General features: G+C 40.6%; 1 protein-coding gene across 1 annotated transcript in view; it reads right to left on the bottom strand.

Moving 5' to 3' along the window:
* The window catches only part of TTYH3 (tweety family member 3), a 443,816-nt gene that overhangs the window by 201,871 nt on the left and 229,214 nt on the right, over window positions 1-12,731 (bottom strand). The window contains exon 5 of the mRNA XM_053695221.1: window positions 5,095-5,190. Coding sequence (XP_053551196.1) covers window positions 5,095-5,190 — 96 coding nt within the window. The remainder of the gene's footprint in view (window positions 1-5,094; window positions 5,191-12,731) is intronic.

Raw genomic sequence — 12,731 nt, 5'->3', positions numbered from 1 at the left:
ATCGTAACCTACACATCATCAAAAAGATCACAACTAAAGCAACAAACTATTGCCATACTGACCCTCTGGATACGATTATAAGAGACCCCCTGGTGGGTTTCCACAATAGTTTGCTTCAACAAACAGGATTTACAGAATAACTATACCGGTATAGTACAACCATCTTGGAATTTTTTCTTTTTTAAGGTACCTTTTATTTTTTAAGCCCCGGGCGAATGCATTTTTGCATATTCTTCTATTCCATGTGTGTTATATTAATATATGCAGGAATCTACATATAAACTATAAGCCCCCCTTTTTTTGCTCGAGTTAATAATATCACATACATATTTCTAGGAACGCTATTATATTTTAGAATAATTATATTTCTAACTATCTTGTATTGATTATATTTTAATTCCGGATCCGGTCAAATAATAGGTAGTTCTAGCTTTTATTGTTTTTACTGTATGCATGTATTTATAAGTTACTTTGAATAAATTCTTTATATTATTTACTCAATACCAGATATCTGTCTTTCATATTACGGATTGAAATTATTATACTTCTAGTAAATTGAAACTTACACTTGCATTTGTTTTACACAGTATCAAATAAGTATCAAAAAATAAAAACATCTTAACATAGTATCAAACACTAGGCAAGATTTAGACTGAGTAAATCTGGTTCAGAGTTACTCCGGTCGCACTGCAAACTAAACAAAAATCCCCATATTCTAACAACTATCCCTTTAGTTATAGGTGGTTTTCTTTGAGGTAAAACCACAGTTTGTAGTGTTTTCGCTGCCGCTAAATTCACACCAACATTTAGGGTAAAATTGAAAGTTGCTCTTCCAAAAGCAACTATCACATTAGTCCACTACAGGTTTGAGTAAAACCCTTGTCCTTGTTCCGACCGCGGAACCGGATGGATCACTCCCATTAATAATAGATCTTGTACACAGCGTAGAAACGCGTCTTTCTTTATTTGGTTTGTTGACAACCTTGACAGATGAAATCTCCCTCTTGGGGGAGATAATTTGAAGTCTAGAAGGTATCCCTGAGATATGATCTCTAGCGCCCAGGGATCCTGGACATCTCTTGCCCAAGCCTGGGCGAAGAGAGAGAGTCTGCCCCCCACTAGATCCGGTCCCGGATCGGGGGCCCTCGGTTCATGCTGTCTTAGGGGCAGCAGCAGGTTTTCTGGCCTGCTTGCCCTTATTCCAGGACTGGTTAGGTTTCCAGCCTTGTCTGTAACGAGCAACAGCTCCTTCCTGTTTTGGTGCAGTGGAAGTTGATGCTGCACCTGCTTTGAAATTCCGAAAGGGACGAAAATTAGACTGTCTAGCCTTAGCTTTGGCTTTGTCTTGAGGTAGAGCGTGGCCCTTACCTCCTGTAATGTCAGCGATAATTTCTTTCAAACCGGGCCCAAATAAAGTTTGCCCCTTGAAAGGTATATTAAGTAATTTGGACTTAGAAGTTACATCAGCCGACCAGGATTTTAGCCACAGCGCCCTACGTGCCTGAATGGCGAATCCTGAATTCTTAGCCGTAAGTTTGTTAAATGTACTACGGCCTCCGAAATGAATGAATTAGCTAGTTTAAGGACTCTAAGCCTGTCCGTAATGTCGTCCAGCGTAGCGGAACTAAGGTTCTCTTCCAGAGACTCAATCCAAAATGCTGCCGCAGCCGTAATCGGCGCGATGCATGCAAGGGGTTGCAATATAAAACCTTGTTGAACAAACATTTTCTTAAGGTAACCCTCTAATTTTTTATCCATAGGATCTGAAAAAGCACAGCTATCCTCCACCGGGATAGTGGTGCGCTTAGCTAAAGTAGAAACTGCTCCCTCCACCTTAGGGACCGTTTGCCATAAGTCCCGTGTGGTGGCGTCTATTGGAAACATCTTTCTAAATATAGGAGGGGGTGAGAACGGCACACCGGGTCTATCCCACTCCTTAGTAACAATTTCAGTTAATCTCTTAGGTATAGGAAAAACGTCAGTACTCGCCGGTACCGCAAAGTATTTATCCAACCTACACATTTTCTCTGGTATTGCAACAGTGTTACAATCGTTAAGAGCCGCTAAGACCTCCCCTAGTAATACACGGAGGTTTTCCAATTTAAATTTAAAATTTGAAATATCTGAATCCAATCTGCTTGGATCAGAACCGTCACCTACAGAATGAAGCTCTCCGTCCTCATGCTCTGCAAGCTGTGACGCAGTATCAGACATGGCCCTAGGATTATCAGCGCACTCTGTTCTCACCCCAGAGTGATCACGCTTGCCTCTTAGTTCTGGTAACTTAGCCAAAACTTCAGTCATAACAGTAGCCATATCTTGTAATGTTATCTGTAATGGCTGCCCAGATGTACTAGGCGCCATAATATCACGCACCTCCCGGGCGGGAGACGCAGGTACTGACACGTGAGGCGAGTTAGACGGCATAACTCTCCCCTCGCTGTTTGGTGAAATTTGTTCAATTTGTACAGATTGGCTTTTATTTAAAGTAGCATCAATACAGTTAGTACATAAATTTCTATTTGGCTCCACCTTGGCATTGGAACAAATGACACAGGTATCTTCCTCTGAATCAGACATGTTTAACACACTAGCAATAAACATGCAACTTGGTTACAATCTTATTTAACAAAAACGTACTGTGCCTCAAAGAAGCACTAAACGATTAAATGACAGTAGAAATAATGAACTGAAAAACAGTTATAGCATCACTCTTTAAAAACAACACAACTTGTTAGCAAAGGTTTGTTCCCATTAGTAAAGTAACACTAATTAAATTTTAAACATAAAAATCACAGAGCAACGTTTTAAAACACAGTCACTACATAAGTCTCACAGCTCTGCTGAGAGAATCTACCTCCCTTCAAAAGAAGTTTGAAGACCCCTGAGTTCTGTTAGAGATGAACCGGATCATGCAGAAAATACAAGAGTAACTGACTGGAAATTTTTGATGCGTAGCAAAGAGCGCCAAAAACGGCCCCTCCCCCTCACACACAGCAGTGAGAGAGAAACGAAACTGTCATAATCAAAACAAGCAAACTGCCAAGTGGAAAAATAATGCCCAAATATTTATTCACTCAGTACCTCAGAAATGCAAACGATTCTACATTCCAGCAAAAACGTTTAACATGAATTAAATACCTATTAAAAGGTTTAATGTACTTTTACAGAGTAATTCCGGTGAAATACCATCCCCAGAATACTGAAGTGTAGAGTATACATACATGTCATTATAACGGTATGGCAGGATTTTCTCATCAATTCCATTCAGAAAATAAAAACTGCTACATACCTCAATGCAGATTCAACTGCCCGCTGTCCCCTGATCTGAAGCTTTTACCTCCCTCAGATGGCCGAGAAACAGCAATATGATCTTAACTACTCCGGTTAAAATCATAAGAAAAACTCTGGTAGATTCTTCTTCAAACTCTGCCAGAGAAGTAATAACACGCTCCGGTGCTATTGTAAAATAACAAACTTTTGATTGAAGTTATAAAAACTAAGTATAATCACCATAGTCCTCTCACACCTCCTATCTAGTCTTTGGGTGCAAGAGAATGACTGGGGGTGACGTAGAGGGGAGGAGCTATATAGCAACTCTGCTGGGTGAATCCTCTTGCACTTCCTGTAGGGGAGCAGATAATATCCCAGAAGTAATGATGACCCGTGGACTGATCACACATAACAGAAGAAATAATAATAATAATAATAATGGGTAAGCTTTGGAGTACTCGTTGCTTATTGTCCAACTACTTTTACAGGTTAAAAATTAGGGCTTAGAACTTAAAACAAAGATAGATGATATGACAGAAACATTCAAGTATATAAAGGAAAATAAAAACAGGATGAAAGCATTTGCAACACCCCAGCAAGGGATTGAGATCTCAAGTCAGAAAATAGTAGGTTCAGTTTGGAAAAAGCACTTCTGTACAGAGAGGGTGGTTGATTCCGGGATCAAATAGATGTGTTAAATGGACATAAAATCCCCAAAATCTATTTCATGACTCAGATAGTATGTAAAGTTTTAAAAATGTCTAATTAACGTCTATTACCAAATTTACTTTTTTCTCTTGGTATACTTTGTTGAAAAGCAGTTAGGAAGGTGTAGGAGTATGCACCTGACTGAAGCAATATAAGGAAGCAGTTTAATAATGATTTCATACATTTGCAAGAAAAGTAAGTGGCAGCAGTGTTTCCTGTAATGTGCACACTACCTATCTAGATATCTCTCACATCAGAAGGAAATAGGTTTTCTTATTATCCTGCAGCTTTTCAAACTCTCATTTCTAACCATGATTGTTCACACACAAAGATCAGCGCCTTTCAAAGCAAACACCTTTAAAGGGACAGTGTTCTGTAAAAGTGGTTTCTCCTTAATGAGTTTCCAGTGACTTGTTATACCAGCTGGAGCACATCAAATGAATGAGAAAATGTTCTTTTAGGCTTATTTTTCTATATGCTAGTTGAATCAACAACCTATTCCAAGGGGCTGAGCCTTTTGGGAGAGCAAATAACCTTATCTTATCTTTATCTCGATACACACTGCCGTCCACCATCATTATCTTTAATTTGTCTTTTTACACAAAAGCCAGTACTTAGAGAGAGCAATCAAAAAATAAAATACCTATAACCTTAACCCCTCAATCAGGAGTGTAATTTCTATGGCATTTCCATGTTTACATATCTTTTCCATAAACAATACTTAAGTACTGAAATTTGCAGTGTAGGTGGGGATACAGCAGGCGAAAACCATTGTTTCAAATGGCAAAATAAAGGTAAAAGGAGCCGTATTTAAACAATTCAATACGCCCAGCAGGTAAAATGGATAACTGGGTATGCATTAAAATGGGTATTTTTTTTTTTTTTTTTTTTTACAGAATACTATATCTCTTTCAAGCATGCAAAATAGCACAGTTGGGAATTTAAACAACATAAAGGCCATTTATACTTTGTGGCTACAGCTCATATATTAGCAAAACCATAAGCACCCAAAATTATACAACACATAGACATATGCACAAAGGCAATGAGTATCCTAAACAGATACACTGAGCATAAATAACGGAATGAAAGGCCCAAGTACAGCCTACTTACCCAATCAAAATGGCTTTGGAATTCCGTATAAGACCAAAGAGCACCAATAAGCAGATAAGGACATGGAAAAGAAGAAGACCAAGATACCCCAACCACCTAGAAAACAAAGGCACATCATTTCATAAAAAAGAACATTACATTGTCAGTGGCAAAATAAAATCTGTGTGTATTATTTATAAAGCTTAATACAAATATGACATTGCACATATAGGGGTTATAAATGCAGTCAAATATTTATTTTACGTCTCCAAAAAGATTCTTTGTGCACTGTATTAATATGGTAGTGTATGTGTATATATATATATATATATATATATATATATATATATATATATATATATATATATATATATATATATATATATATATATATATATATATATATATATATCACTGTGTGTGTGTGTGTAGTGTACACATTATATATATATACACACACACATATATATACAGTGGGACCTCGGTTTACGAATTTAATTCGTTCTCCGGGACGTTTCTTATTGCGAAAAATTTGTAAACCGAAACACGGTTTCCCATAGGAATGCATTGAAAACCAATTAATGCGTTCCGGAGGTGAGAGAAAAAGTCAAATAAAGTCTACAAAACCTGCTGCAAAAGGCTCCAATGGCTCCAAAAGGCTCCAAAATTTGCTGCAAATGGCTCCAATGGCTCCAAAAGGCTCCACAACTTGCTGCAAATGGCTCCAAAGGGCTCAACAACTTGCTGCAAATGGCTCCAAAACCTCTCCAACTGCTACCCACACTTCAGTATGCAGGGGCAAACCGGGACACTTGTTTCGTATTGCGAAAAAAATTCGTAAACCGAGGGGCAAACCGGAACATTTTGTTTCGTATTGCGAAAAAAATTCTTAAACCGAGACAATTTTTTTCAAGATTTTGAATTCGTAAACCGAAATTTCGTATACCGAGTCGTTTGTAAACCGAGGTCCCACTGTATATACACACAGATACACACACACACACACACACATATAAATACATATAAACTCACACTAATGTGTAAAAAGTTTTAGGCAGGTGTGAAAAAATGCAGAGAAGTAAGAATTCTTTCAAAAGTAGAAATGTTAATAGTTTATTTTTTATCAATTAACAAAATGCAAAGTGAGTGAACAAAAGAAAAATATTAATAAAATCATTATTTGGTGTGACTACCCTTTGCCTTCAAAACAGCATCAATTTATCTAGGTAAACTTGCACACAGTTTTTTTTAAAGGAACTCGACAGGTAGGTTGTTACAAACACCTTGGATAACTAACCACAGTTCTTCTGTGGATTTATGCAGCTTCATTTGTTTTTGTCTGTTTATGTAACCCCATACCGACTCAATGATATTGAGATCAGGGCTCTGTGGGGGCCATACTATCACTTCCAGGACTCCTTGTTCTTCTTTACGCTTAAGACAGTTCTTAAAGGGACACTGAACCCAAATTTTTTGTTTCGCGATTCAGATAGAGCATGAAATTTTATGCAACTTTCTAATTTACTCCTATTATCAAATTTTCTTCATTCTCTTGGTATCTTTATTTGAAATGCAAGAATGTAAGTTTAGATGCCGGCCCATTTTTAGTGAACAACCTGGGTTGTTCTTGCTGATTGGTGGATAAGTTCACCCACCAATAAAAAAGTGCTGTCCAGAGTTCTGAACAAAAAATAAAAAAGCTTAGATGCCTCCTTTTTCAAATACAGATAGCAAGAGAACGAAGAAAAATTGATAATAGGAGTAAATTAGAAAGTTGCTTAAAATTGCATGCTCTATCTGAATCACGAAAGAAAAAATTTGGGTTCAGTGTCCCTTTAATGACTTTGACAGTATGTTTGGGGTCATTGTCATGCTACAGTCAATCTAATTCCTCCCTGATGGTACTGCATGATGGATAAGTATCTGCCTGTACTTCTCAGCATTGAGGAAACCATTAATTGTGACCAGATCCCCAACTCCATTTGCATAAATGCAGCACCAAACTTGCAAGGAACCTCCACTATACGTCATCGCTGCATGCAGACATTAAATATTGTAAAGCTCTCCAGCCCTTTGGCCAACAAACTGCCTTCTGTTACAACCAAAACAACTCAAATTCGGACTGTTGGTTACTGCCATTTTCTGCAAGAACCTAAATAGTGGAAAGCCGAGCTCTAGAAAAAGCTTGATTTTATTAATACAATGAAACAATAAAAAAAGGTTAAAAACATAAATTATGCTTACCTGATCATTTTATTTTCTTCTGACAGGAAGAGTCCACAGCTGCATTCATTACTTTTGGGAATTCAGAACCTGGCCACCAGGAGGAGGCAAAGACACCCCAGCTAAAGACTTTAAATACCTCCCCAACTTCCCTCATCCCACAGTCATTCTGCCAAGGGAACAAGGAACAGTAGGAGAAATATCAGAGTGATTTTAAAAAAGGTGCCAGAAGAACAAAAATATACTGCCACCCCATAATAAAGTGCGGGCGGGAGCTGTGGACTCTTCCTGTCAGAAGAAAAGAAAATTATTTATTTATAAAAAATTTTTACCAGGAAGGATACATTGAGATTTCTCTCGTTTTCAAGTACTTCCTGGGAAAATTATCAGGTAAGCATAATTTATGTTTTTCTTCTTAAACAGGAAGAGTCCACAGCTGCATTCATTACTTTTGGGAAAACAATACCCAAGCTAGAGGACACTGAATGCAAACAAAAGTTGAGTACAAAAAAATGTGGCTCCTTCGAAAGGCACCACAGCCTGAAATTACTCAACACCCTACAAAAAACTATAACGACAAGGGAAAAACCGGAGCCCGGGTAACCACTCATCAGTCACACAACCTGCAAAGCTGTGCTAGAGACCACTCAGATGCAGAATCTGCTGAGCATAAGGCCTCCGAGGAGTCAGCCCTGCGGCACTCAACTCACACAAAACTGAAAAACATCTATCAACCCCTGAGAGGGAGAGTAGAGGAACCCAGGAGATACGAAGGACCATCCAAAATGGACTTAAATCAAAAACTGGTCAAAATCTCTATCTACCCCCGAGTGGGAAAATAGAGGCCCCATGAGACATTTAAAAGACCAAATCAACATAGAGAAACCCGAGGTTGCTGCAGGACCACTGTCCAGGGAAACAAACTCCTTAGGAGGACAAGGACCAGAAGATAAGTCCATAGTCAGGGAAAACGTCACTAAGATGACCGGAAGGCCAACCTCAAATCCCTGACACAGCACCATACAAACTATGGTGTTTCATAAACCCGCAAGTTCCCCCTTGTAACTAACAAGACAAGGCCCGTCAGGTTAAGCATAGACAAGCAGTGACAGGAAAACCGTCCCAGCAGCTTAAAAATAGCTCTTCAAGAGGGCAAAGAGTCACTTGTGAGCCAAACTCGCGATGACCCATCCACAGGTACAAAGCCGTCTTAAGCCATTGTGGGACTCATCCTACTGAAAAGAGCTTAAAAATCTCGACAACAGCTCCCAACCAGAAGATTCCGTAATTCAAAGAGCGATCCATCCCGGCAACAGCCGCCGCTGGTAGAGAGATGGGCAATCAAAGACCTCCCAACAAAGGGGAGGACAGGTTCAAAAAGTAAACGGTCCATGCTGCAAAAGCAGACTGATCCCCGACCTTCCTTCCAGGATAATGGTCCCAGCCCCCAAGGCTAGTGAAAGACCTTTTGCAGACAAGAGTCTCAGACCCTCAAAAGAAAAAGGATTTAAATAAATGAATGCTATCTATGACTCTATATTTCTTAGTGTCTGTTTGCTATACCTTTAGTTATATGCTAATATTCCTCTTAATAATAACTTATTAATTATTATACCCACTATAAAATATTGACATACAATCACTAGCTTAATTAAACTACCTGCAAGGAAATACTTTCAAGTCTTGCTTCAAGCAAAGCATTTCTTTTATTACAATGAGGCTAAATAAACATTAATCCAATATGCAGATTAAATATAATTAGACATATGCAGATCACTTATAAATACACAGCACTGAATTAAACATCAATATAACACTAATACATTTGCCCATTCTATGTGAAAGTATCTGGTGTGCTGTAATGGATGTCTCAGTAAGAAGTACTCACGTTATTTTATCAGAGCAAGATTCAGAAAGACAAGAGAGCAAAATACTTTTTGTGTAAGGTCTTATATAAATTTTCATCCATCCCCCAAAGATGAGGTCACTCATATGCAACCCCCCCTTGTTCTGTCCAGGTATATGATTATAACCATGCCATGCGGTTGGGGGAAGGGCATATATGGTCACACAAAGGGTCTCTATATAACTCTTTACTTAAACCAGCTGGTCATCCTTATTAGATAGGGCCTGGTAATGTGATCTTTCTACATTCCAAAGTGACCCAGTATCTGAATGAGGAGTTAACCCCTTCCTGCTTACACAGCTGCATTTCTATAGTATTATGGCATATATTACCACTTTCTGACCACATCTGAATTCTGACAGATTATGCCATTTTACAAGGATGGATCTACGAGGCATCAAAGCCACAGAGTAGAACTCTGACCACTACTAAAAAAATTGGCATGTTACCCTGAGCCATGACAGGAACCTCATGCTTGGGTCCAAGGAACCATACACTGTAGCCTCCCATAAGAAGGAACACTCCTCCAGGGAAGAAGTACTCTGACCCACAGCATTCCGATACCAGTAATCAAGTCCATGATACTGAGAAGCAAGAGAGGGAAAAAACCATACGAGGCAAGAAAAACAAGGACCCACGGGCCCTCAACAGATACTGAGGTACCTCCAACCCAAGGAGAACACGTAAAAATCCCTTCCCCACTCTAGGTGAGAAGAAGAAGATTAATCAACGGAAACCACCCTACTAGAGGCCAACCCTTGGCCAATATTGTCAGCTCAGTTGAATAGCAACTGGAGCCTACCAGGAAGCATCAGATGTCCCAGCAGACAAGTAGGGACCCGTCAGAAAACCTCAAACTGAAGCCTCAGGTTAATATTATCTCTCATAAAAGTCAGAAACCCCTGCCCCCTCCAAACCCTAAGGGTTAAGCAGAACGGTCCATACCCTTTCAAGGCAAGAGACATGGTCCTTAACCGGAGTCCTCGAAAAACGGAACCGATCCGAAGATCTGAAGTCCCTGAAGAACCCATAAACCGCCTCCTATGGTTAGGAGCACACCCATACAGAGCCCTCCGCAATCTAAAGTCCTTAGATGTAAAATACTGAGCAATATCCACAAACCCAAGAGTCTGAAAAGAACTCCCGACCGGTTTAGAAAAGGGCCACTAGTACCCTTGGATCACAAGGCAATCCATGAAGACAGGCCTAACGGCCTGACCCCACGCTGGAAGACTAAATGGTCAGTTTCCAGACCCCAGACAGGTGAAAAGACTGTAACTGACCCCAGACCTCAACTCTCAAGCCAGAAGGGCTATATTTTCAAAAAGATCGACGGGTAGCACCCGAGAGTCAAAGACCATGGTATGACAAGGGGCAGTCCTTATCTTGAACAGACGATAGTCTCCATAGATCCCTGCAGGATCGATCTCCCAACATCTTTGAATGGAACAACAACGGGAGCCTCGTAGCTCCTGGTAGAACGGCAGGGAGACCCCTGCACTCCACGCATTAGAGCAAACGAAACACTGATAAAAAGGACATGTCCACTCTTTCATAACAAATGACCCAACCCAAGACGGGAGGGAAGGAAACCTCGCCACCGCAAAAAAAAATGCGACTAGTCTACAAGAGTCGTCATCCGGAAATACTGCAACTGAAGACGCAAACGTCCACTAATCAGATACTAAACCTCCGGAAATCAATCACATTTCCAGACTTCCAAATGAATGGAAAACCGCGGTTCCAAGTCCTCAGGGAACCTAGAAACCACGATGTCTGAAAAAGTCGGTCACGCATCTATAGCAATATTGCGAGCAAAAACCAACCTATATCGGAGCACACAACCCTTCTACCAGAAGCGTTGGATCTACACCCCAGGCCCCAAACTTTGTTGTAGGATCCGAGTCCGGATTCCATAACACTAGGCCTTATCATTTCTATTTTTATTTATTTTTTAAAGCCGATAAGCTAATCAGCACCACTAGGGTGACATGAACCCAAGAACAGTAGATAGCATCCGACCAGTACCTGCCTGGTATACGAGCACTTCAGAATCTGTCTAAGGTCCAAAAAAAAAAATCGACCAGAAGGCTCGATAATATGACTAGAAAACATAACCTCAGACTTAACCAAAGTGCACATCTTCAGAGGAAGTGCCCTTGCGACTGCAAAATCAGTTCCAGAGAAAGAACGTTCTCAAAACTATAGTTATATCAGCCATGAGCTTTATACAACTAAATCAAATACATCCTATCTGGATCTAAAATAAAAGTAAGGTAGCACCTGCGGGTGAACGCCCAAGGGAAAAAAAGGGTACACCCAACCGGACCAGACGAACCCCCTTCACCCAAGCTCAGAACTGTAACCGATACATAAATAAAGAAAAACGGAGACGATAAGGAGATTGACTTCATCCCCAAAACGTCTATCCAGGTTGCCTCCGGCATCTAAAGCCTCGAGTACCTTGGACCACTAGGACTGGGATCCTCTAGCAATGCCAAAACATGAAGACGTGCCAACCTATAACGGAAGGCAAAATTATTCCTTGCCGGATCGACAAACGACTCTGGCCCCCGCTTTCCAAGGAGGCCGAACTGAATCGGGCAATCTCTCACCCAGCGGGCCCTGGTTGACAGAACACCAACAGTATCTTAAAAATATTTCACTTGGGAGATACAAATGAGCCAAGGCCGCAGATATGGCCACGCGGAACCGTGCCGTAACCTCTGGAGGAAACAGGCCACCCTCTGGAGAAGGAGAAAAAAACCAAAGGGACACCTGCTTGCGTAGCAAAATAAGTTTCTGGCACACGCGCCTTGCAGGACCTAGCATCCTCGGGCGGACGGCTCAACACACTATGAGGACCCTGAATCGGGAGAAGAGAGTACTCTGGAACGGCAATCTGAACATAACTGATGGGCATGGATAACCCGGGCCATTTCATATTCATCACAAGACGCAATCCCTGCATCGGAGACCTCCGTGTCAAAAAAGTCAGAATCCTCTATCATGGGATTACAAAAATGACAAACGGTAACTGACACCTTCTTTACACCCCCAATGGCTGGGGCACTCACCACCTCCTGTGAACCAGACAACCCACGAGCAGACTATCTCTGTCGTCACACGGTCAGCATACGGAAGTGAAAAACAACGTAACCGTACCCGGTCACGAGGTGCACTATGTAAGTCACAAAATAGCGCGCAAATCTAAAGATCGCACCAAATGACGATAAGGCTGTTAATGTCCTGAAAAGCCATGAGCCTAAAGTATTACTACACCTCAGCAGATAGAACCACATAACAAACATGATTAAAGTCCCCCCTTAGGGGATATTAACCCATGATTTCTTATCTTAAGATAAAAGGAGTCCCACTGGGACCCTACCTTTACGTTAACATCACAATCACAAAATGAAGTTAAATGAAACTATCTTACCGGAATCTACGCCATGGAACAGGAACACGGCCCTTCAAGTGTGACAGATAGTAGCCTCGCTTCTGACATGGACTTGAGTGAACAAAGGCA

Source organism: Bombina bombina, chromosome 11 (assembly GCF_027579735.1).
Source record: "Bombina bombina isolate aBomBom1 chromosome 11, aBomBom1.pri, whole genome shotgun sequence".
Classification (NCBI taxonomy): domain Eukaryota; kingdom Metazoa; phylum Chordata; class Amphibia; order Anura; family Bombinatoridae; genus Bombina; species Bombina bombina.
The sequence above is the reverse complement of the archived record's forward strand: the minus strand, read 5'-3'. Positions and strand labels throughout refer to the sequence as shown.